At 41.4% G+C, this 26302-nt stretch overlaps 1 protein-coding gene and 1 pseudogene across 2 annotated transcripts in view; one reads left to right on the top strand and one right to left on the bottom strand.

The window, feature by feature from the left end:
• Nucleotides 1–13319: 13319 nt before the first annotated feature.
• Hnrnpll (heterogeneous nuclear ribonucleoprotein L-like) overlaps nucleotides 13320–26302 on the bottom strand; it is a 30519-nt gene continuing 17536 nt past the window's right edge. For both annotated transcript variants that reach the window (XR_015621835.1, NM_001446911.1), the window contains 6 exons: nucleotides 22445–22662; nucleotides 19933–20054; nucleotides 18393–18594; nucleotides 16901–16958; nucleotides 16719–16817; nucleotides 13320–14353 (listed from right to left, as the gene is read on the bottom strand). Coding sequence is in view for 1 of the 2 variants with exons in the window: in NM_001446911.1 (NP_001433840.1) it covers nucleotides 14298–14353; nucleotides 16719–16817; nucleotides 16901–16958; nucleotides 18393–18594; nucleotides 19933–20054; nucleotides 22445–22662 (755 nt within the window). In the remaining variant the exon portion in view is untranslated. The remainder of the gene's footprint in view (nucleotides 14354–16718; nucleotides 16818–16900; nucleotides 16959–18392; nucleotides 18595–19932; nucleotides 20055–22444; nucleotides 22663–26302) is intronic.
• LOC120093309 (U6 spliceosomal RNA) lies at nucleotides 17902–18000 on the top strand (annotated as a pseudogene).

Here is a 26302-nt window from a genome sequence, read left to right as displayed (position 1 = left end):
CAGCAATTCAACAACAAAGGAAAAAACTCCAAAATATAACCAATAGTTCTCTAATGAGGACGTACATGGCCTATAGATGCATGCAAACAAGCTCATCACCACTGATTAATAATTAGGAAAATGAAAATGAAAATCCCTCCTCCCCTTCGAGATAGCTACAACCAAACAAAACCCTGAAATAATTAGCACGGATGTGGAGATGTGGAGAAATGAGAACCTTTGACAGGAATGCAAGATGGTACAGCTAGGAATTCTTCAGCAAGACAAAAATTACCGTATGATAATCAATTCCAAAAGAACTGAAAGCAGGATCTGAAGAGATATTCCCACATATATTGACAGCAGGGTTATGCTATCCGAGAGATGTATCCAAGAGACGGAAACAAACCACCTGTAATCCAGCAACAGGTAAATGGATTTAAAAACATGCTGTCTTCCCACAAGGGAATATTGTTCTCTCTGGGAAAAAAAAAAAAATCCCGATGAGCTCTGTGACACAGAGGAAACTTGGGGACTATCATGGTTTGAATATCCTTGGCCCAGGGAGTTGCACTATTTGGAAGTGTGGCCTTTTGGAATACGTGTGGCCTTTTTGGAGGAAGTGTGTCCATGTGAGCATGGGCCTTAAGACCCTCATCCTAGCTGCCTGGAGGCCAGGCTTCTCTAGCAGCTTTCAGATGAAGAAGTAGAACTCTCAGTTCCTCGAGCACTGTGCCTGCCTGGATGCTGCCATGTTCCCACCTTGATGATGGGCTGAACCTCTGAACCTGTAAGTCAGCCCCAAATAGATGTTGTTCCTTTAAGAGGTGCCTGGTAATGGTGTCTGCAGTAAAACCCCAACTAAGACAAGGACATTGTACTAAATGTCCCAAAAGGACAAGTACTGATTCCACTATGCCAGAGTCATATTATAGAATCAGAAAATGAGGAATTTCACTCTCAATCCATCTTCCCCACCCCTCAGGAGCTGAGGTCTCCAGGCGGTGGCAGTGGCCCCTCCCCCAGCCCCAAACTCCTTCCCTACCACTCTCTCCCATACTTTTTTTAAAAATGTATTTTATGTACATGTGTTTTGTTTATGTGTATGTCTGTGCACTAGAAAGGAACGTTGGAGCCCATTAGACTCCAGTGACAGACAGTTGTGAGCTGTCATGTGAGTGCTGGGAATTGAACCCGGGTCTTCAGAAGAACAGCCAGTGCTCTTCACCACTGAGCCTCTCTCCAACTTCTCCTCTCATTCTCTTAACCCTGCTTTTCATCCCAGAGCAGATCAACAGGTCCCGGAACCCAGCAAACAGCCACTAGGGAGCAGAGTACCCCTTTCTTTCGAACGCCTTTGATACTTTCTCCCCAAAACCAGCCATTTGTCAGTCTTTGTATACTGGCTTTGTATTCCGGCTTCCTCCATAAGGGAAATGGGGCTTGGCTGGCTCCAACTTCTAGGGGGTTCTAGATCTTGGAGGAGGAGGAGGCAACATTTGATCTGACCTTCCAAGGACAGATTTGGTAAAATAAAGATTAATGCTCAGGTAGGGGAGGGATGCAGAGGCCGAGGTCCCAAGACAAGAAGTTTCTGGAGCTGTAGGGAGGCCATTTTAGCTACATCAGACACTCATGAAGGAGCACCGCCCGTACCAGACGGAACATGCGCATTAACACCCAGGGTTCTGCTTCCTGTTGTGTCTGACTCAAGCTGAACTCAGTCCACTCCATGTGCTCTGGGTAGGATGAAGACAGTTGAGCAGCCGTTCTCAGGGATGGTGTTTGGGTTGGTACAGGCAGAAGGGACTAGAGGCTTGCAGCTCACGGGTGCCTGTGAGGAGCTGTTTGGGATAGTCCAGAAAGAGGGGTTCACCTGAGGCCCTTGTTACAAAATTAGCAAAAATCCTGACCTTGTTTTTCCCATGGGCTGTATGCAGATGTGTTAGCCCTTTCTCCTGGCACTCAGATCTCTCTTCGAAGCCCATTCCTAGCTGAGGCACAATGCCTCAGACGCACTGGGTGTCCGTCCAGCTGCCTACCCTGGAATTCCCTTGATTGCACAGCCTTGATGGCACAGCCTTGATTGCACAGGGACAGAACAGTAATCATCTGTTCTTAAGTGACTTAGGACAGGCATAGGTTCCTCAGAAAAACCAGGGTGAATGTTTTCTGTCCTCACACAGATAATGACAGGGAGAGGGTGTGTGTCCCTAGCACACTCAGGTGAGTGGTAGAACTGTAGGCAGCACCCGCAATCCTCTTCAGACCCTAAGAGCTTGTGTGTACAAGGAGGAGAAAGCGTTTACATTGTCAGAGGAGGAAACAGAGCAGGGAGGGTGGGCTTAAAGTAAACGTCAGTGGTGCCAGAGCGCTGGTTCCAGCCCGCAGACATTTTGGACCCGCCCTTTCTCTCCCTACCTTCCTGCTCTTCATTTCTGCCGCACTTATCACCATGGTACCCAAAGATCCTGATCTGCTCTTTAAGTTCAAAAAGAAGCCGTCAGTGGGAAGACACTTCCTCTCCTGAAATTGGATCCCCAAAGCTGAGCTTGGAGGAGGAGCCACAAAACAAAACAAACTCCCGGGATGATGGAACCTGGCAGACGCGGAGAAGAGGAGCCAGCATCGAATCAAATGTCCTCAGGGTGAAAAATCTTATTAGCTGCCTGGAAATTTGGAAGAATGAGTCCCTGCTTCTTGCCCTCAAGGACTTCGAGCCTCTAAGGCAACCGCGGGCTCTCCCGGCACTGCATCCCTAACACGAGGGCAGTTCATTATTCCAAAGTTAGTCCTTGAGGGGGGGTGGGGCATGCTCATCTCCAAAACCCAGCAGCTCAGCCCAGGATGAACTCTCATACTGTACTGAGGGCAAACCACTTAGGGAAGAAGGCGACACAGAGATGCATTTAGGGGACAGATTTATGGGGCGGGTACCCAGAACTAAACCAAGAGTCTCAGAGCAATGAGAAACTGAGGCAGCTGGAGTCAAGATACACAAACGCTATATTCAGATGACAGCCTGAGAGACCAGATCCTTGGTTCCAGCTCTTGTTTTTCTACCACCTCCACAAGTACACTAAAAAAAATGACTTAATCTTGGGGCTGGAGAGATGGCACAGCAGTTGAAAGACCTTACTGCTCTTACACAGGACCAGAATTTGGATCCCAGCACCTACAGTGGGTGAGACAAGGAAAATCAACACCCTCTTCTAGCTTCCACGGACATGAATTCTCTCTCTTTCTCTCTCTCTCTCTCTCTCTCTCTCTCTCTCTCTCTCTCTCTCTCTCTCACACACACACACACACACACACACACACACACACACACACACGGGAGGAGTGGGGAGGTCTTTCTTTGAGACAGGGTCTCTCTACATAGCACTGAGTGTCCTAGAACTCACTCTGTAGACCAAACTGGCCTTGAACTCACAGAGATCCACCTGCCTCTGCCTCTCAAGTGCTAGGATTAAAGGTGTGTCCCCCAACGTCTAGCCATAAGTATTTTTTTTTAATTTTTAAAATCTTGTTTGTCTGATAAATATGGATCTACAGTCGTCTTTTAAGCCACGAATCAGAAGATGATTTGACAAAATATTTTGATGCTATTTCTAGAAGCAACAGACTTTTCGAAGGCGGTGCAGCAGTGTGAGCCCACTGGAGTCCATGCAGAATGTATCTCATTGGAGACCCCATCGCTGGCAGGGCATTGAAACCGGAACTCTCCCGAAAGCCTGGGCCAGGGATTGCAGAGCAGAAGGTGTCTGCCTAGAATTCTCCTTCCGTGACATTTCCACATGGTCGGCAGCACCTTCATTTCCAGGGAGTGAGGTTTTGGATCAAGGTGTTGTTGTTGTTGCTGCTGCTGCTGCTGCTGCTGCTGCTGCTGCTGCTGCTGCTGCTGTTTGCTTGGTTTGGTTTGGTTTGGTTTTATTGGTGTTGTTTTGATTTGTTCTTCAAGACAGGGTTTTACTATGTGGCTCTGGCTGTACTGGTACTCGCTTTGTAAACCAAGCTGTCCTCGAACTCAGAGATCCTCCTGCCTCTGCCTCTGCCTCTGCCTCCCAAGCGCTGGGATTAAAGGTATATGTCATCACCGCGCGGCCAGGGAGCCAGTTTTAATCTCCAAACACCTGCTTTTCAGGAATTCCTTCCCTCAGCTCAGCTTTGGTTCTGAATTCCAAACAAAGTATCCCCGTATACATTGTATGTGTTTTAAAAGAAGGTTGTCCTTGGGCAATTTATTTCTTCTAAAGTAAACTCCCTATTTCATTCTGTCTTTCTTTCCGTCTTTGTTAACGGTCTTGTGATTCAGGATGCCCCTTTTCCAAACTGTGCTGAGTTGAGTGGCACTTCTTTCTAGCGGACTCGACCAGAATCATAGCACACTTGGCCACTAGGGGACGCTCGAGGTACCCGTAATCTACTCTAGATATGCAGCTAGGATAGTCAAGAGCACCAGAGTTGAGCCAAAGTGATTTCCATTCTCCCTGTCCCTCTACTAGAAGCGCCTGCCGCTGGTCTTGTCAAAAGAGTAGAGTAGGAAAGATTAGCCAAACCAAGGTGGAACCAATCAGAAAAGACATTGCATGGTTGACCTAGCGTTTTTTCAGCCCACAATGTTCCACAAGGTCAGACAAAGGAAGCCAAAATGATTTTTATATGCCTTCGGCATAGATTTGAGGGAGAAAGACTCCTCGAGTCCATCAAGACAACATCTTTAAACATCTCCGTCTCCTTCTGGCAAGCTAAAAATCAACAGCCAGCAGAGTGCAATAAAATGAAAATACTTTCTCTATCCCTTCACCTGGTGCTACACATGCACAGAACCACGTTCTCTTTCTGAACCAGGTTTTCTTTCGATTCACATTGAAACTGGATTAAAATGGAAAGCTATTTCCTACATAAAACTAAACCTAGATCCTGGGGCAAGGTTTACCATCATGAGATGGCCTGGTGTTTGTACTCCTAGGCATCCCTGTGTGTTTCCAGAGAGGTTTGACTGAGGTGGGGGCAGCCAGAGTAGAGCACCAGTGTTTGCCTCTCGGTTTCTGGACTATGAATGCCACGTGACCAGCCGCCTTGAACTGCTGCCACACAGTTCCAAATAAACCTTTCCTTCCATAGGTGGCTCCTGCTGGGTCTTTTATTGCGTGAATGAGGAATCACTAATCCTTTTCTGAAGTCAGAAGGAACGGGATTTATTAGGGCTCCAGTGTGACCCCTAACCTTTGAGTCCTGTCAGTGCAGTTACGTCACCAAACCCAAGAGACTATAGCAATTGTTCTGTAGTATAGTTGTCCAGGCTTAGATGACAAAAGTACCATAGGTGGGGCAGCTTACGGCTCACTCTGTGGCTGCACAAGTGTTCCTGCTCAGATACAAATTTGCCAATAGTTTTTCCTCAACATGATTCTTCACAGTGAGGCGTGACATGTGACACGCTATTTAGTCACAAAGTAAACCCATCTAGACGTGGATCAGAAAAGCCTCCAAGGGCTCGGTCCTGAGCTGACCCCAGACAGATCTCAGTGAAGGACCTTATCTTGCCCTTGGTGGGACTGTCTTTCTTCTAGGACATCCAGAACCTGCCTCGTGTGACAGGAGCTACTGTATAGCATGTGACCTGTGGCCTGCATGCTCAAGAGTCCTCAGCAAAGCACTTCCTTCAGAATTTGCTTAACCCTAAAGCAATACAGAACCGTCTGTGTGCAGTGTATGCTGCCCAGAGAGGTCTTCACTTCAGGTAGCCATTTGCTGAAGTTCTGTGGGCTCACCCTGCATAGCAGAAGTGTCTTTCAGCCTTTCTAATCTCCTGGATATGTTGTAGGAAAGGGGTGACTGCCTAGCCTCTGGTGGAGCCGCCTCTCCTGGAGTACCTATGAGTACATCACCCTGCACAACCTTGTGTCATTCCCCTCCAGTGTCCTGGAGCAGGGATTATCTGCCAGCTTCAGTGTGCCTCTGGTTAGTGATAAGGTACCCAAGACCCTGAAAACAAAACCCACCCCCACTCTAATCACATTGCTAATTTGAAGACTAAGATCCGAGGCCCTCACACCGATTGATCCAATGCTACTGTAAAGGGAAGGGGTGTTTGTAGTCCTTCCAATTTTAAAACTCTTTGTGACAAGAAGGCAAAAATGCAAAGGAAAAAGTACATAGGGGTCTATATGCATTAACACATTGATTTCAAGTACTTGGAGATGTTAAGGAGTCCCATAGGTAAAAAGCACGCTCGCCCTTCTCAACTGAGTTTGCCCTGGACACGTAGATGGCTTAGCTCAGGCGATGCCTCCAGCTACGACCTGCACTGCACTGGACCCTGCAGCACTGCCCAGCCCTGCCCAGCCCTGCCCGGCACCCTGAAGACGGCTATGGAAACCACTTCCCAGGGCCCTGAACTTGGGCTTGTAACTGAAAGGCCGTTGCAGGAGGCTGCTGGAGCACCCAGGATCCTGCAGCATGAACGATGCTAAGGGCGCTGTCCCGTCAACCATCCTAAACAGCCGCTGCGTGACTGGGCACGCTCGGTCTCCAGTGCTCGCAGCCAACAGGTGGCGCCACACGGCCACCAAGCAAAGCACCAAGACAAGGGTCTACTGATTCTGACCGCTGCTCTCACAGCAGGAGGCTCACCAACCAGGCAAAGGAAAATGAGGAAGACAATTGTTTGATGGAAGAAAGAAAAGGGGAAAGGAAAAAAATAGTCGACACTCCCAGATCAATTTAAAAATTAATAAGAGGGAACTGGAGAGGTGGCTCGGAGGTTAATAGCACTTGCTGCTTTTGCAGAGAACCCGGGTTAATCCCCAGCACATATTTGGTGGCTCACAACTATCTACAGATGTTTCCTATCTTAGAGGATGCCCTTTTCTGATGCCTGCAGGCACCAGACACACATCATAGACACACGTTTAGGTAAAACATTCAGACCCATAGACCCAATAAGTCCTTTTTTCTTTAAAAAAAAAAAATCTTAGAAACACACAGGGAAACTTGTTAGCAACCACTGTGTCACACTGTGCCTTCCACATGGCCATGCAGGACTCAGCAAAGGACCATGTTTTGCCTCTAATACAAATTTTCTTCCTAGAATCCAGCACATTGCCACCTACTCATAGCACACATTTGACAAGACATGCATGTGACTTTGGAAAGGTTTAGACCATTTCCTTATTTGCTAAAAGGAAGATAGTTCTTAGAATGAGATGATCATAGTCAACACATGCACTGAGCAGCAGGAGGAGATAATTTCCTAATCCCATATGGTCCAGTTTTTCTTCATATGTCAATCTCTCTTCCAACATATGAATAATGTTTTCTCACATCAATATCCTTGTACCACTACTGAAGTCATTTAACTCTACCTTTAGTTTTCAAAGTAAGGCTGACTAACAGGGATCATATCCTTGCTTAAATGTTTAAATTCCATGTATTTTGTCTAGGGCAGGCGCATACACCTGCCACCAGGTGCTTGTGGAAGGAAGAGGACAATATATGGAAGTCGATACTCTTCCCCCCCTATGTGGTCCTGGGATCAAACTCGGGTGGTCAGGCTTGGCAACTAGCACTTTAACCTGCTGAGCCATCTCACCACCTTCAACTATTTTATTTTAAAGATCAAAATGAGGTTTGGAAGAATTAATGTGCCCAAAGTGCATGGCTATGCAGCAGAGTAACTGGAGCTCGGACTGAACCAGGGCACTCTCCTCTACATGACACTGCTCTTGGGCATTGGCTAGGCTTTGGGGCGCAGTGTGTGAGCAATGGTATTTTTCTTTGAGAAGATTTGAGTCTGCCACTAGCTGGCTACTCAGCGTTCTTCCAGAACTCTGTGCTGGGCTGGATTGTGACTCATTTTCCTTTGAGCTCTGTTTGGGTCACAGCTTATAGTTCTTTATCCAGCTGCCGATTTGTAGAGCTCTTCTTTCCTTGTGTTCCTACATAGATGTTGGCGCGCCAGTGCACCCTGGCATGAAATCAGGCTGCTGACTAACAGTTAAATAAGGTGAAATCTATCATGTGTGGCCTCAGCAGAAGTGGGTCCGGGATCACAGGACAAGAAGACCATAAAAACCCTGAGACAAGGAACAGAAACCCTGCTTTTGTCATTGGTAAGAAATAATCCAAACACATTGTCCTGCCCTTTCCCTAGGTCTTAAGAACTTGGCTCTGATAAGCGAGGGCTGCTGGAGTTTAATTTCCTCCCACTTCCAAGTAAAATTGCAAGAAGCCAGGCTTGCTGAACAGAACTGCTTGGTCCCCTCTGTGAAGTGCCCAAGCTTTCAGGACAGTCCCACTTTGGCTCATGTATGAAATGATACATCTTGACTTTTCAAAATATGTCAGAAGACAAAGTAAAAAGGAAAGAAGGGAGGGAAATAAAACCAACCTGGGGCTAGAGAGATGGCACTTGTTGCTCTTACAGAGGACCCCAATTCGATTCTCAGTACCCACATCAGGCAGCTCATGACTGCCTATGACTGCTCCAGCTCCAGATCCTACAACACCCTCTTCCAGCCTCGAGAAATGCTGTGTGCAGGGGTGCGCGCATGCGCTCACACCCTCACAGTTTGAAAACAACTCTGTGGGCAGTGGTGGTGCACACCTTTAATCCCAGTACTCAGGAGGCAGAAGCAGGCGGACCTCTGAGTTGGAGGTCAGCCTGGTCTACAGAGTGAGTTCCAGGACAACCAGAGCTATGGTAGTGAGGCCGTCTCAAACATAAACAAAACAACCAAAACTACTAGGGATGCGACTACCAGTCCTGTTCTCTCTCAGAATGAGAAGAGTAAAGGCATATAGCAGCTGAAGAGCACCGATGCTCCTACCTGCTGAGAAGAGCAGAAGGGATCTTTAGAAGGAAAATATTTTCCCTTATCAGGTAGCAATAATTATGCTGCCAAGCAATTCTCACCATCTAAGACTTAACACTGAAAGGAAACTAGCTAGCGATTCTTCAGATTTGGAAACGTATTTTCTTTATTTTTATCCCACATGCATTGGTGCTTTGCCTGCATGTATGAAGGTGTAGGATCCCTTAGAGCTGAAGTTACAGACAGCTGTGATCTGTGGGTGCAGGGAATTGACCCCTGGTCCTCTGGAAGAGCAGCCAGTGCTCTTAATCTCTAAGCCATCTCTCCAGCCCCAGAATGTGAATATTTTTGACAGAAATTCCTGTTCAAGGATTAGCAGGAGCCTAAATTTACATTTCAAATACTATATGCAAAACCCCATCGGGAGGAGATTGAAGCAGCTATCAGCCCATCTTACAGAGTTGCTGCTCTATAGGAATGGGCAATCATAAGAACTATAAGCTTTATGCCTTTTCTGCCATTTTGGGGATCAAACCTGGGGCCTTGCACATGCTAAATAAATACATATTCTACAACTGGGCCATCCCTAGCCTCAGTCTCTTTTAACTTACATGTAATAACTATAATAGGTTTTGTTCTGCTCATGACAAGGAATGAAGCCCTCAGACTCCAGAGGCGGAGGACTCAACCAGTACATTAGAAAAAAAAGTAAAAAAGAAACTCAAAGGGTGAGGCTTTCAATAAAGGATGTGAACCAAGCAGTGAGGGCCATATGCTTTTATATGGTTGTAGAACAAAGAAAACAGCAATGAAGTGACTGTTGAAGGGTGACCGGTCTTCTTTAGCTGCACAATAAATGACTTTTCCCTGGTGCTAGAACTTTGCCATAAATATAGTACCTAAAGGACATCAAGCAGAGGGGCTTTGATCTGTGGAGCATCTGCAACTGACGTGTTTGTCCAGACAGCCGGCTTACTCACTAAACACTTAGGACCTTGCTGGGGCCAAATTATAACTGCTCAGATCTCCTGTCTCCGTCTTTCAAATAGCTGGGAGTACCAGGCCCAGAAGTTTATAGCTTTCTGACTGCTGTCTATCCTTTTGTTTCTGCTTTATGTCCATATTTATTTACTGTAATGCTGAGGATTGAACCCAGGACCTCTTATGTATGTTAGGTGAATGCTCTACCATTTGGCCACATTCACTTGACAACTGTACCATTTGTAGTAAACAGCTTACTTCTATAATCAGGAAAGCCCATTTTCACATTATTCACTTAAAAGCAGGTCAGAGAGGTAACTGAAAGCACAACTCTGGAAAGCAGACAGCCAGGTTCAAGTCTACCCATTTGTTCAACCTCCAGTTACTTGATGTTTATTAAAATGATACAGCCAGCAGTGGTGGCTCACACCTTTAGTCCCAGCTCTGTTAGTTCAAGGACAGCCTGTCTGGTCTAGTGATTCCAGGACAGCCAGGGTTACACACCCCTACACATACACACACCCCAAAAAGGAAAAACACCATTCTTCTGTGGTATATCCTGTCATCTCTGCCAACACAAAGGTTCTTCTAAGAACCTTATATTACCACATCATTCTATTCCATAGTTAGATTATACTTCAAGATTTTTCAGCACGTCTCTTAATAGTCAATGTTCTTTTTGTATTGTGTTTAATGTTTTTTTTTTTTTTTTTTGGTTCTTTTTTTTCGGAGCTGGGGACCTAACCCAGGGCCTTGCACATGCTAGGCAAGCGCTCCACCGCTGAGCTAAATCCCCAACCCGTGTTTAATGTTTTAATGCTCCCTCTTACCCTGGGCCAGTCCCACTTGCCACTATATTACCAATGTCTGAGATTTTATTTTTTACTACCAATCTTCAGGTTAAGATTTTTCTCGGGCTGGGGATTTAGCTCAGTGGTAGAGCGCTTACCTAGGAAGCGCAAGGCCCTGGGTTCGGTCCCCAGCTCCGAAAAAAAAAGAACCAAAAAAAAAAAAAAAAAAGATTTTTCTCAAAGCACATGACTTGGGGGATGGGAAAATAGAGATTGTTAAAGATGTAAATTACTGTGATTCCTACCCCCACTCCTGCCCTGGTAGATCTAGCTATTAAGCGGGGGTGCTAGGAACTGAATCTAAGGTCTCATCCACATTAAGCATATGTTCTGCCAAACACCCGCAGCTCTGCTCCAAGTACCCTTATATTGTTTAGAGTCCTGAGACATGGTGTTACTAAGTTATCAGGCCGGCCTTGACCTGGCTCTAGTTCAGATAAGCTTTGAACTTGGGTCCTGAGCTAGAATACAGGTCTATGCCACGGCTGTGGCTACCTCTGATATTTCTTCCAGCTCAGATAGGCAAGTTAGCTTCCAACTTGACCATGCTCGGCTTTTGAGACATCCAAAGGCAATGTGCACCGACAGTATCACTCTCCTTCCCTGTGTTGCAGTCCACGTCCTATCCATAAACCGAATAGATGGAAGTGACTGGTACCCCTTAGGACTCCCTCAGGACAGCCGCTGCTGCTCCACAGCCGTCTCCTCAGCTAACTCCCTTTACAGTGGGATGAAACTTTCCCAGTCCAAGCTGCCCCTCTGAATGACACTAGCCTTAATGATCATCACAGGAGCATTTCTTGCTATAGGTAGGGTACTAGCAAGCTGTTACTAAAGTAAATTAGTGCAGACAACAATTACACTGACCAGATTTTAAAAACTAATCTGATTAATTCAGGAACTAAAAGACATATTAAAACCTTACCAATTTACCCACATAATTTCAATAGCCCTTTCCATATGTATTAACTGCTGATCCACAAATCGTTGAGCACGTACCTGGGAAGCAGAAAAACCTGTCTCTTAAACAGGAGCCAGGAAACCACTGTAACAGGTCCCCACCAAGCCTAACCATGTGCACTTCCTTAGGACCCACGGGATGAAGAGAAAATGGACTCTCACAAGTTGTGTCTGACACACATACTTCAAATATCGTTAACATTTTTTTTTTTTTTTTGAGCTGGGGACCGAACCCAGGGCTTTGCGCTTCCTAGGTAAGCGCTCTACCACTGAGCTAAATCCCCAGCCCCAACATTTTTTATAAAAGCAAAACAGGACTGAATTTTTGAACCATGCCAGCTAAACTAAATGCTACATCTTATCAGTGGGAAATCAGACCTAGTAACTGAGCTGGCCTTGAGGTCTTACAAAACCATGTTTCCCCCTCACTTTTCAGGCTATATAGCATTCATTCACGCACAAAGGCACAAAATTTTCAAGCCAGTTCTACTTTCCTCAGACACACTTAAATAAACAAGTTTTATTCATCCTGAGTCTAGTATTTGGAGCAGGATCCATATGGACACAATAGTTTTATAAAGTAGGAGCTAAAGGACTTCAAAAGGCAGCAGTGTCCCAATTTGGCAGATTATAAATACGTAACGAGATTGAATATAAAAACATAATTTGAATATTTAAAATTTAAAAGTAGATCAGTATCTGTCCATCCATCCACCCTTCTACCTACCTTGTATTTCACCAAATCTAAAGTGCTTTTCTCTTCTGTTCCTATTTCAGGAGGTTGAGGTGGGAAAGGTAAGAAAGGCAACATTCACAAACTCTGTTCATACGCAGGGCAAGGATGCTCAAGTGACATTAGTGACGAGAGCAGCTCATGGCTTTATACAGCTGAGCACTTGTTACAGATATCCCCAAGGAATCACTAAAGACAAGTGACCAGTCGATTACTACTTGATGCACATCTAAATTAAACATTGTGTTTTCCTTTACACATGTGCACGTGCGCTTGCACACGCGCGCACGCACACACACACACACACACACACACACACACACACGCACACAAAACCAACACTGAAAACACCACTCAGGTTTTCAAAGGAAGGATAAAAAGACCATTATACATAGGTCTACAAATTACCTTTTAAAATTGGGGTGTGGAGCAAAAGATTAAGACATTTTTTATGGCAGTGTGCTCAATCAGGTGGATGGCTGTGAGATGCCAGCCTGGGCTATACAGCAAGTTCCAGGACAAACTTCAGAATAGCCAGACCTACATAGAGACCTTGTCAACAACAACAGCAACAGCAACAACAGCAGCAACAACAGCAGCAACAGCAGCAACAGCAACAACAGCAACAACAGCAGCAACAGCAGCAACAGCAGCAACAACAGCAGCAGCAACAGCAACAACAACAGCAGCAACAACAGCAACAGCAGCAACAGCAACAACAACAACAACAGCAACAACAGCAGCAACAACAGCAGCAACGCCTTTTTTTTAAAAGACCTAAATAGAACTTGAAAATTGAAAAACCTATTTAATAATCTAAAACTCCTAAAACTGCTTCTGCTAACTATGGACTACCCAGAGTCTACACAGATAAAACATATTGTCTCTTCTTGTAAGTGGAAAGTGAAGTGACTACACCCATTCTCTGGTCTTATTAAAAAGGTGTGAGCGACATAACAGCCTTAGTGTGATTGCTTAAAAAGAGAAAGAAGCCAATCCAGAGGGAGAATGTTTAATAAATGGTGTTGAGACAAATAGCTGTTTTGATCAAAAATAAAATTAATTCTTAAATCTTACACCATATAGAAAAATACATATATTATGATGGATCAAAGATTAAGAAATAAAAATGCAAATATTCCAAACTCTACACACAATTTTGGAAGGGCTCACAAGTTCTCTGAAACTCATTTATGGAACCCATGTTATTATATAGAAGAACTGTTAATTTTAACTTCTATAGTATTAAAATATCAATGTCAAATACTATATGTACTTTTAAGATTAGGTCACATGCAAAATAATGAAGATGAACACATTAACTTATTATTATAACTTTATAAAACCTCCAAACTGCAACTAGGAACAGAGGCATGTGGATACAAAAGGATGATGACTCTTTAAAAGAAACACACCAATTTGAGTTTGAGTGCATACAAGGGTGTTCATGTCTATTAATCCTTTCAGAAATCAACATCAGCTAAACCTGTAGTTCTTGAAAATCAGCATATGCAATGTCATTCTCAAATTTGATTAAAACAATAAATACAAATTATATTTAATATGAGTAACTGTGACAGACTCAATCATCTATTGTAGGAATTCGGTAGTAAAAGGCAAAACTTTCACCTGCATTCATCTCATACACAATGGAAAAACATTTGCAGATAATTACCATTAAGAATGCAAATATATTTTACCATGGAACAAGATTCGTAATAATGTTAGAAATCATACATTTGTATAACCACAATGAAACTGCAGACGGTCTACATTATGGTACTCTATCTTAAGGTGAAAACAATATTTACGTTAACAACAAATTTACTTGAGGCAAAATATGTTTATTACAGAACAGGATCTTATATAGTAGGCAAGGCAACATTAGATCAACCATTTTAGATTATCATGGATGAAGTATAGCTTTAAAACTGTAATAAAGATGAACATAAACTCTAACATGCTCTTCTCTTCTTATAAATGGGATGACGTAGAAAAGCAAAGCTTCAGTGTATAGGGGTTGGAACCATCTGTGAAAATTGAAAAAAATCAAAGTTAATAATCCATCAAAATTTCAATACCACTTTGAATTAGTAAATTATTCTACCATTTTACTATTGGTAATAAGAATACAAAGAAGAAAAACTTTTAAACATTTATGTGTATGACAGTTTTGTCTGTAGTTATACCATCACTGTGCATGCCTGGTGCCCCTCAGAGGCCAGAAGAGGGTGCCAGGTCCCCTGCACTAGAGGTTCAGTGAGCTCCTATGTGGGTGCTCTTACTCTCTAAGCCACCTCTCAAGTCCCAGCAAGGAAATTCTGTATGTAAGGTAAATTTTAACTGTCCCTACTTAACAGACAGTAAGCTCTGTAAAATCATCTGTCTGCTACTACATTCCTACTGTTCTAAGCACTAAGACCATACTCGATTTTTCAAGTGAACTAGTTCATCATTAAAGATCAATAACATCAGGATAAAACAGCTGTCACATCACTTTAATAGCGCATATTGCCAATGGTACAGTATCTTGGTAGTAACTTAAAAGTTGAAAATTTTCTATAAATTAAACCATTTGACATTTACTTCTCTATATTTCAAGGAGGTATTTCTCTTAAATTTTAAGGTAAATTTCAACATATACAAAATACTACTAAGCTTCTGTAATTTTCAATACTTGGCAGTATTATTTTCTACTGGCTCTCCACAAACATTTGGGTGCTATATTTAAAGCATGTTTCCACATATAAAACATTCAAGTAATTTTTAAAAACCTTTGTCCCTCCCTTTTTATTCAATAAAGTCTCGCCGTTTATGTTGCCCAGGCTGGTCTTAGAACTCGTCAGCTCCTAACATTCCTGCCCAGTCTCTTGAGTATCTAGAACTAGAGGCAAGTACCCACAATCCTGTGGTGTTGGTTTCCGTTTTCTGTCATCGCACTCACTCATAGCTGTTGCTGTTATTATTATTATTATTATTATTATTATTATTATTATATCATATTACTAATATTATTATTTTGAAATAGGGTCTCATACAGCCTAGGCTGGCCTCAAACTCTTGATTCTCCTTTCGCCAACTCCTGAACACATTAAAACTACAAACATGGGGCTAGAGAGATGGCTCAGGGTTAAGAGCACCCGACTGCTCTTCCAGAGGTCCTGAGTTCAAATCCCAGAAACCACATGGTGGCTCACAACCATCTGTAAAGAAATCCGATGCCCTCTTCTGGTGTCTGAAGACAGCTACGGTGTACTTATATATAATAAATGAATAAATTAAAAAAAAAAAACTACAAACATACTACATATAGTTAGTTACTTTCATACGACAGAATTTAAACATCATTTAGCTCCAGGATCAAAGTAAATTACGCCACAGAGTTTTATCTGTTTATAGCACAGTAGGGCGGTGTAATAAGTGTTTTCTCAGCTATCACACTAAAGATGTAGGAGTCAATGCTGTAATACTGGGCAGCGCCACTGTAACCACCACAGGTGGCTCTGTAAACACAACCTTTAAGAAGGTTTAAAGGACAATCCAGCAACATTTGGTCAAAAAACACACATTAATGTCCTGTCCTAAAGAAACTGACCTGTACACTTTAAAAATGCCAGGTCTTAGCCAGGCAGTAGTTACACAAGCTCCTCACAGCTGGGTGCAGACAAGCTCCAAGCCAGACTGGTTGGCCTAAACCCTGAGTTCCAGACTAATCAAGGCAAACAGTTAAAAACCTGTCTGCATCCCTCATTCCAGAGTTTGGTTGAAGCCTACACCAGCTGAGAAACAAGATTTCCAGTACAATCAGTATCGCTGAGCAGGTTACTGAAGAGAGAATTCCCTCACATAATCATGTTATGACAGCAACGAGTCAGGCTTAAGGCCAAAATTTATGTAACTTTGGGTAGAGTCCTATTTCTTTTTTTTTTTTTTTTTTTGGTTCTTTTTTTTCGGAGCTGGGGACCGAACCCAGGGCCTTGCGCTTCCTAGGTAAGCGCTCTACCACTGAGCTAAATCCCCAGCCCCCTAGAGTCCTATTTCTTTCCCCAACCCCTTCCTGGCAATCTCAAACAAGACTAGTAACTGTTTACAGTGAAAACACCTGACCTTCCTCACATCCGGGAGTTTTCATTGTAATCCTGACCAACCTCCCTATGGTTTCATTTAGTTCTCTGAACACGCCTTTGGAGATAAACAGCTTCAACCCCACCAAAATCTGCTATGAATCCTGTCCTGTGTCAAGTCAGTGCAGAGCTGCTTCTCTGAGGAAGCACATCACCCCCCTGAGCACCTCTCGCTCTCCTCTCAGGCAGTAGTACTGAGAGCAGTCGTACTCTGCTTCACACAGGCATGGCCGCAGGTATTCCTCCAGGCAATGCCTACTGGCTCACTTACTTGGGACTCGGATCTGGTAGTGATTGAGTGCAGTCAGAGCTTCCACAGCATCAGTTTTGCATTTCCACTCTAAGAGCCCAGACAGAGTTTTCGCAGAAGCTAAAACAGACACAAACCCAGTGGTTAACATGTCAGCAATCTTCCCAAAAAACTTGAAAATTTCCCAAGAGATGCTCCCTTACCTTTTGCATCAAACACTTTATATTTGATGAATGGAAGAACTTCATGGTCATTACACAACTGCCAAGGAAAGGTAAAACTGTATCAGAAGCATAGTTAAATCAAACTTTTTAAAAAAGCTAGCTTTATAGTAGCATTTAAGCCTTTAGTATTACATGAATTCATGTATGTTCAGGTTAACATCAACTTCTATGAGAAAAAAAAACAGTGAAATTTGAAACTATGTAAATAATTTCATATATAATAAAACAGATTTTTAGGGGCTGGAGAGATGGCTCAGTGGTTAAGAGACCCCGACTGCTCTTCCAGAGGTCATGAGTTCAATTCCCAGCAACCACATGGTGGCTCACAACCATCTGTAAAGAGATCCGATGCCCTCTTCTGGTGTGTCTGAAGACAGCTACAGTGTACTTACATATAATAAATAAATAAATCTTTAAAAAAAAAAAACAGATTTTTAAAGTTATAATACATTTCTTCAGACTTTATGAAGAGCCATTTGAATACTAAAGAAAGGAAGTATCAGAATGCCAGAAAGTCCATTACTCCTGAAGTGTGATTACAGTTATGATGGAGTTACGGTGGGAGGGAGCACACAATTTCATTTATTGGTGAGATTTAAAATAAGCTTCCCCTTGCTTCTGGCTTTGTTTTTGTTTTTCTGAGTCAGGCTCCTGCTATGTAACCCAAAACAGCCTTAAATGCAAGCCAAATCTCCTGCCTCTCAGCCTCCTAAGGGCTAGCACTAGCACCATCCACCACACTCAGCTAAATTAGCTTCTTCCACCTACCTTGTCGCAACTGAGTTACTTTAGGTATGTGTATTAAAGTAACTTTGTGGGGTAAAGAAATATCAACTTAATTCCAAGTTCCCAAATGATTGAGCTATAAGGCAATAGACGAGCAATAAACATGTAGGCTGCTGGGAAACAGACAAGAAGATCCTAGAAACTTCTGGTTAACCAGTCTAAACAACTGGCAAGTTCTAGGTTCAGTGTGTAATGCTCACTTTAGCAATGCATATGTTAAAATTGGACACAAAGAATTAGCACGACCCTTGCCCAAGGATGGCACACAAATACATGAAATGTTCACCTTTGTTTATTTATTTAATGGGGTTTGTTTGTTTGAGATAAGGTTTTTCTGTATAGCCCAGGCTGTCCTGTAATTTGCTTTGTAAACAAGACTACGCTTAAACTCAGAGATCCGCCCGCCTCTGCCTTCCAAGCACTGATATTAAAGGCATGCACCACCACCACTGACAAAATGTTCACATTTTAAAAGCAAATTTAACTAACATACACAAGGTGGAGATCAATAGAGGAAAACATCCAACACTACCAACCTTTAGCCTCATACACACAAACCCAAACCAAACAAACAACAAAAAGCAGGGTTTTTGAAAAATTTTAAAATGAGGCTGAACTATGAAATATTACATAAACTTAAAACACAGAGAGCAGCCTTCTATACACACTTTTCTTCAGTGCCTACCTTTGTGAAGGTCTCCTCTGTGACACACAGTGGAACATTGTAATAATGCAGCACACATGAGGGTGGCTGGATTATATTCTTAGAAGCTTGGCCAGCACTTGTAAAGCGATTATTTTTGCTCATTGCAAAATCTTTGTAGCTGCTTGTGCCATCCTCTAGCTCAAATATTTGACTTGGAACAACTGAATGTTGTTTAGACACACTGAAGATTAGAAAAGAAACACACAGTATGTCTTGTTAGACAAAAAGCAGCAGGTAGTCACAAATATTTCTATGAACCAACAAAATAAGGTGTTATGTAAATTTAGTGCAGGTACCCATTTATCCAAGGGGATTGGTCCAGGAACCCCAACCCCCCTGTCAAGGAAAACAAACAACAACAAGACGCTCAGGTGCTACAGCATGCACTCTGTACTGTTTACTCTTTTAGTTTTGGGGGTTTTTGTTTTTGTTTCTGAGAGAACTGGGCCTGAGGGTGACTTTAGCTCTCTGACCCTCCTGTCTCATCTCCCAAGTGCTGGGATTACAGGTGTATGCTACAATACCTAATTTTATTGCCTTCTTTATAATGCAAATCACCCCTATAAACATTTAATAGACACAGTATACTAAATGTATATATAGATGTATATATTATTTAAGAAATACTATGTTTATGTTCTGTACAGATACAATTTTTCCCTCACAGACATCCTTCAATTATGGATGAAAGAATCAATAGGTACAGAATACATAAACAGTATGCATTTTGGGTTATAACCAACCATTTCTATATTTTAGGTATCAATTGGAAAGAAAATATATCAAATATATCCTCGCATTAAGAACTTATCTGTCTTAACATTGTTTGATGATAATGAAAGTACACACTAAGAGATCTTGATTTGATAGGTGGCTCAGTAGTTAATTTTAAGCTATTGCAGAGGACCTGAGTTCAGTTCTCAGCACCAAGGCTGACTGGCTCACATCCACCTATGTTTCCAGCTACAGGAAATGATGCCCTCACAGGAAATGATGCCCTCTTCTGGACTTTTTGGGCACTTGCACTCATGTATACAAACATTTAATTTTTTTTAAAAGGTTTATTTATTTATTATATTTAAGTACACTGTCGCTGTCTTCAGACACACCAGAAGAGGGGCATCAGGTCTCATCACAGATGGTTGTGAGCCGCCATGTGGTTGCTGGGAATTGAACTCAGGACTTCTGGAAGAGCAGTCAGTGCTCTTAACCACTGAGTCATCTCTCCAGCCCCAAACATTTAATTTTTAAATAAAAAAATACATTTAAGGGGTTGGGGATTTAGCTCAGTGGTAGAGCGCTTGCCTAGAAAGCACAAGGCCCTGGGTTCGGTCCCCAGCTCCGAAAAAAAGAAAAAAGGGAAAAAAAAAAAACATTTAAAGTTAGAATTATATAACCTTAAAACTTGTTGCCAATAATGATACTAATACATATATACTCAGTTTACCACAAAATACTCTAAAGTCAACAAGAATTTCAAAATATTCTTTAACATTTATAACTTAAGACAAGTAATTACCAAACATTAAGTCTTTTCCCAAACAGTTTGACATTGTTAAGGTGTGTGACAGCTCTTTCCACAGCATACTCGTCACCCATTTCTACGAGTGCTGTGCCAGGAATGGTCTTCATAAACTTTACCTGCAAACACAAAAATGCCCCCAAAGATCATTTCTTAGAGTCTTAGCCTTAATCCGTAATTCATGAGATAGCAATCCCTCTACTCCAGACTGCTGCAATAAGATGAAGACGACGATGAAGCCCTAGGTAACTCAGCCTATTTCGTCTATATTCATTCAACAAATATTTGAGTGTCTATTTTGATAAGCACAGTGCTAGGTAATAGTAAACATAACCACTTTCACCTTTATATTGAAGTAAACAATTCAGAAATGTCAAGGCAATAAAATACCTAGAGACAGCATGGTAGTGGGAAGTGCAATGCTGGGCAATTAAAGCAAGCAGTAAACATGAACGCTTGCACCTGTGTCACCATTTCTCTATGTCCAGTGCTTCCAGTTTTTAAAAGACACTCTAGCACTCTACATCATACCTGTACTGAACAAACTGGTGTACCAGAAACTTTCAGCTTTACTGGAAATCAGTGGTTTTGCTGTAGGCAACACTTTATCCCTTGATTCAATCCAGTAATACCCTAAAAATCTAACTTATTATAATTATATAATATATATTTATCTATTTAAGCGTAAGCTAATGTGGTTCTTCCTAGCACCTATATAGTAGCTCACAAACCATCCAGAACTGCAGTTCTAGGGAGTTCATTCAGCTCTTCTGAACGCCACAACATACACACATGTAAGCAAAACATTCACACACATTTTTTAAAAATTAAGTCACTGTAAAAGTTTAAATATGAATAGAGGATTATGATGGTTTGAATTTATATCACAATCCATCACTAAACTCTATTAGAAACTTGGGGGCTAAAGAGGTGGCTCAGCAGTTAAGAGCACTCTCACTCACTGCCACCCTCCCAGAGGACCAAGGTTAACCCCCAGCACCAACATGGTAGCACACAACTTTCTCTAGCTCCATTCCCAGAAGCCTCTTCTGGCCTCCTTGGATACCAGGCATGCAAGTGGTGCATAGACACACATGTATTAAAATACTGAGGCAATATGAAATGAAACAGTAGAATTAACCAGACAACATGCCAAAAACTAAATCATGAGACAATTCCTCACACCAAAGACAGTTGTTAAACTCCCGGAACTTAGTTGTCTGCTCACCCTTACACCTACGTCTTTTTTTCTTCCTCTTTTTAGTCTAATGAAATGATGGAGATAACTCTTGTCTAGGACTCTCAAGAACTGCTTATTAAGGCTTTAGAATTAATGAACTAAGAACTAGGAACACCAAGTTTTTAAGCCATGCTCCCACTCCCGTACCAGTGACTCACAGATTTATACTTTCTTATTACTAGGGAAAGAACATTAAAATCACTTACAATAGAGGAAAGTAACATACAATATTGAAACATTCTGTTAAAGTGGGTCAGCTTCAGATATTAACTGAGCTCAAATAAAAACACAGTGTTCCTCATAAGATCACTGAGGCTGGCTCAATAGTCAATCCTTGTTCTTACAAAGAACCTGGATTAAGTACTAACACATACGGCATGTGATCCATACCATTCCTAACTCCAGTTTCAGGGTTCCAATGCTCTTCTGATTTCCATGGATACTAGTCACCCATGTGATACACAGGCATACATGCAAGCAAAACACTCATACACATATAATAAAAATATAAAATAAAACTCATATCATACCATTTAGAAAGCAAGTGTATAACACTACTCCTACCCTCAAATCAAGCTCTGAGACACATTTACAAATATCTAGCTCCAAGATTATCTCCAAAATATCTTCCAAATTCTATAGTTTAACATGTTAAATGGTAAAACCTGATGAAGTGATCAAAGGCTTTCTTTGCCTATTAAAGTAAAAACACGCTAAGTTGAAAATGAACTTATTTTAAATACCCAGTCTGCACTGTGCCATAGCTTGGCTGACACAGCATACCGTAAAGAATCAGTATCTGTTTTTTGCTTATGTCAGAATAACTCAAGAGTCTGGGCTGTCACTGCTTCTTAGGATTACAGTAAGAATATTACACACATCGCTAGTACAGTAAATTTAAATCTAGAGTATGATTTTTATTACATGTATCACGGTCATAACAGAAAGTAGAAAAACCAGGAGTCAAACTACTGCTCACCTAACACTAGTCTAGCCAGGCTTCCCACCTTTAGTGCACAAGTAGGGATTAAATTGCTGCTCTGGACTGTACGCTTTACACTGGTAATTTAAAACATATTTTTATCACTAACCAGATGACTAGCAATATCCAAGTGTTACTGATCACTAACCATTGCTGTAGTCTATGCATGTTAGGCTTATATGAGTTATTAGTGAAAAAATTTAGATGTTCCTGATTAAAGTATGTGTAGCATTTTCTGGATTACCACTAGATATTCCACCCAAATAAACTGAGAAAATAAAATGTACCTTTTCAATATTTCCATACAAGCAGAATAGGTTGAAGACTCTTGAACAATTCATTTTGAGCTGATGTAACCCACTAACCATTACGACGGAACCAGATGGGCTTCCTCCATGCATGTAAGAGGAAGAGGCTTGTGGTAATGGATAAGCAACAAGTTCAGGTGTATCTCTAGAGCCCATTCTGTAACGACTTGGTAAAGGCAATAGTGGACCATGCGATCCTGTAAAGAGGACCAAAAAATAAATAAGTAAAACACACATTTCCATTTATAAAAATTAGTAGATACACTTCACCAAATAAAAATCCAGGACCTTGTGTATGCTAAGCAAGCATTCCAACCCAAATTAAATCCTCAAAATTAGTTTCATGGACATCAAAAACAAACAAAATATCCTCAAGTATACAAATACTTAAATATATACAGGAAACAAATCAAATCAGCACTTGCATGTACCACACCCAACAGACTTAGCTATACCTATATACAGTGGTCTGAGTTTATCTTTACCTATACCTATATATACAGTGGTCTGAATTTATCTTTTCAAAAGGTTTAAGACTAGGCTATAGGATAGAGAGAGCCAGTGTATATAAGTAAGTATGTGTATATATATGTACATATGATGTTATAATTCAGCCAGACATGGCGACATACACCTATGATCTAGTACTTAGGAAGGCAAGAGGATCCACAACTGAAGGTTATCCTCAGTTACATGAAGGATAGCCTAGGTTATGAGACCCACCAACACGATAGAAAACCCACCATGTAGAGACTATTAAATCCACTGTATATAAATTACAGAAAAAACTGCCTACCTTTTAGAAGAATAAGATACAATCAAATATAAGACTACCTTTATATACCTTATAAAATATAAGAAAAACCATTTTCAAGCCAGTGTGATGGTGTACACTTTTACTCCCAGCACTGAGGAGGCTCAGTCAAGTAGATCTCTGAGTTTGAAGCCAGCCAAAGTTAATAAGTGAGACCCTGTTTCACACAAGACCCCACAAAAAAGGAAAAAAAAAATAATTTTCTGCTCTGCAAAAAGTTGTCTCCTTAAATACATTGTATTTTCATTAAAATAAAGACTAGAATTCATTACTTAGTTCTTCATCTATACACAGGTCTTCTATCATTCTCCACTAATACTTCATTTGGTGTGTGTATGTGTGTGTGTCTGTCTATGATGTTTGTCGTATGGTAAAGATAGAAAACAGGACAACTTGCAGGAATCTGTTCTCTCATTCTACCATGTGGGTTCCAAGAATCAAATTCAGGTTTTTAGGCTTGGCAGCAAGTGCCTTCCTTACCCACTGACCCATCTCACAGGTCTGAAATCTTTTTTTCTTTTTTCTTTTTTCTTTTTTTAAAAGGGGAGCTGGAGAAATGGCTCCGTGGTTGGGAGTACAAACTGTTCTTCCAGAGGACCCACATGGCAGCTCAAAATTGTCTGTAATTCCAGGTCCAGGGAACCCGACACCTTACAGGCGACATACATACAGGTAAAACACATTTAAAAAAAAACAAAAAAAAAAAAACAACAACAACAACAACCAAGAACCCAGCAGAAAATATCTAAAATTCTAATGGAATACCCCACCCCACACTACATCTCTTAACCTGAGTAATCTTCATTTCAAAATCAATTTGCTAAATTTAAGAGTTGTAAACTTTATGGGTTTTGCGTCTACAATTTCATTTTCAAGCTTTTTCTTTTTCTTTTTTAAGATTTATTTATTCATTTATTATATATAAGTACACTGTAGCTGTCTTCAGATACACCAGAAGAGGGAATCGGATCTGTTTACAGATGGTTGTGAGCCACCATGTGGTTGCTGGGAATTGAACTCAGGACCTCTGGAAGAGAAGTCGGGTACTCTTAACCGCTGAGCCATCTCTCCAGCCCCCTCAAGCTTTTTCTTAAGTGTGTAACAGAATGGAACAATTGTATAGAAACTGAGGTACTATAAGTGGGCAGAGAATAACAGTTTAATTAAGAAAAATCCAGAAGCAGCAGCTAGGCTGGAAACCTACAGTGTACAAACCCAGGGACTGAAGAGAGGCCAACAGTGGTCAGGAGAGCTCACTGCTCTCCCTGAGTGCCGGCCTGGGTTCAGTCGGTTCCCAGTCAAGCATTGCACTAGTGGCTACAGCTTCAGTTCCAGGGGATCTTATACATTCGGGCCTCTTCTGGCACCGCACATGTGATACACATAAACCCATGCAAGCACACACATTTAAAAAAAAAAAAGACAAAAGAATCCTCTTGTGTATAGATGAATAAATAAAAATAAAAATAAACCCTAAACATCTATGGTTCTCCTAAGCTAGTGGTTACAGAAGCATAGTCTAGAATGTACACAGAGGTGCAATAAACACCAAATCTCAAGCTGTTTCCTCATTTTAAAAGGAAACTTATCATTAGCTCTTTTCTTCTTTGTCTCTTTTTTTGTAGGACTTTGATCAATACTTGCATAGACATTATTCAGATTATATTGTCTCCCTGTCATGAGCATTTGCTTATGCCACAATGATACTTCACTAAAATCACTATTCCTTTCCCTGCCTGTGGACAGTGAAAAGACCGGCAGCAGAGAAGCAGATAAACTTCCACTGAGTTTGAATTGGACAAAGCTCATAAATGTTGGTGAAATACAGGTTAAGTAACAAGCACAACCAGTACAAGAGAATAAGTAAGATTTTAACTATGACCATTTGTTACCAGAATTAAATTATCTACACTACTTAGACTGTTGTGTATAGCTATCAGCCCTAAAGAGTAGGTGCAAGTCTTGATGCTTTAAAAATACTAATGTTTCATATAATCAACTTATATGGAAAAGTGCTATAAATGGCATTACGAACATTCTGAAATCATTTCCTATCTTTCAAAATAATGATCCAGGAGCTATATCCAAAAATGCTAGCATCAGCATGCAAGTGCTTGAAGCTCACTGTTGGAAGTGTAGCTCAAAGCCAGCCTGGTGTACACTGCAAGTTCCAGGCCAGTTGGAGATCTACAATAGTGAGACCATGTCTTTACACAAAAAATAAGAATAAAACACTGTGACGGTATAAAATTTATTCTGATAGAGCAATGAATAAATTTAATCTAGTTTAAAATATGCACCTAACTCATTTTAGATCAATACCTAGAAATATCTATGATGCAATCACAAAATACAAATAGAGCGGTTCTGCTTAACTGCTGCTCTGAAGGTGTTCAGCTGTGATCTGCACATCTGTAAAATCTCAGTATCCTCAGGACACACTTGTCCTCTTTTCACTTCATCTTATTTTTCTCTTTTATTTAGTCTCTGTCCTCCTAAGCCCATGAGCTTTCTTCTCTTAGGAAGCAGAACAAATTCATCTCCAAGTTCGATACCTTAATGATGCAGCTAAGAATGGATGAACGCACACAACCCAAGACAACGGTCTCCAGAAGACACGCTCGCCATCTCCACAACCCTATTTAGCGCCTATCACTCCAAACTGCACACTTCTCTTCACATAAGCCATATTTAAACATTTACTCACAAATAATAAAGTCAAGCAAAGAATTTCACAACAGGCTTTTATTAAGTAAAAGGTTTTAATACAGTATCTATTTGTCTATCTAGTTCTTTTCAGTAAAATATGTGATAACAGAGTACTATTCCTCAAAACCTAGTCAAAGGAAATAGTTTCAATACTACAGAAGAGTTCCTTGGTTTTCACTTATCCTTTTGAATTTTTCTAGCTACTCTAGCAAATGTTTAACCAGGTTTTAGCCTTCAGATGACTATCATTAATGCATTTAACACCATAAATAATAATGGGATCCTTCTATAATACACAGCACAACAGGCTTCTA

The sequence above is a fragment of the Rattus norvegicus genome, chromosome 6 (assembly GCF_021556685.1).
Source record: "Rattus norvegicus strain SHRSP/BbbUtx chromosome 6, alternate assembly SHRSP_T2T, whole genome shotgun sequence".
Lineage (NCBI taxonomy): Eukaryota > Metazoa > Chordata > Mammalia > Rodentia > Muridae > Rattus > Rattus norvegicus.
Note: the sequence above shows the minus strand (reverse complement) of the source record. Positions and strands in the feature narration are given on the sequence as shown.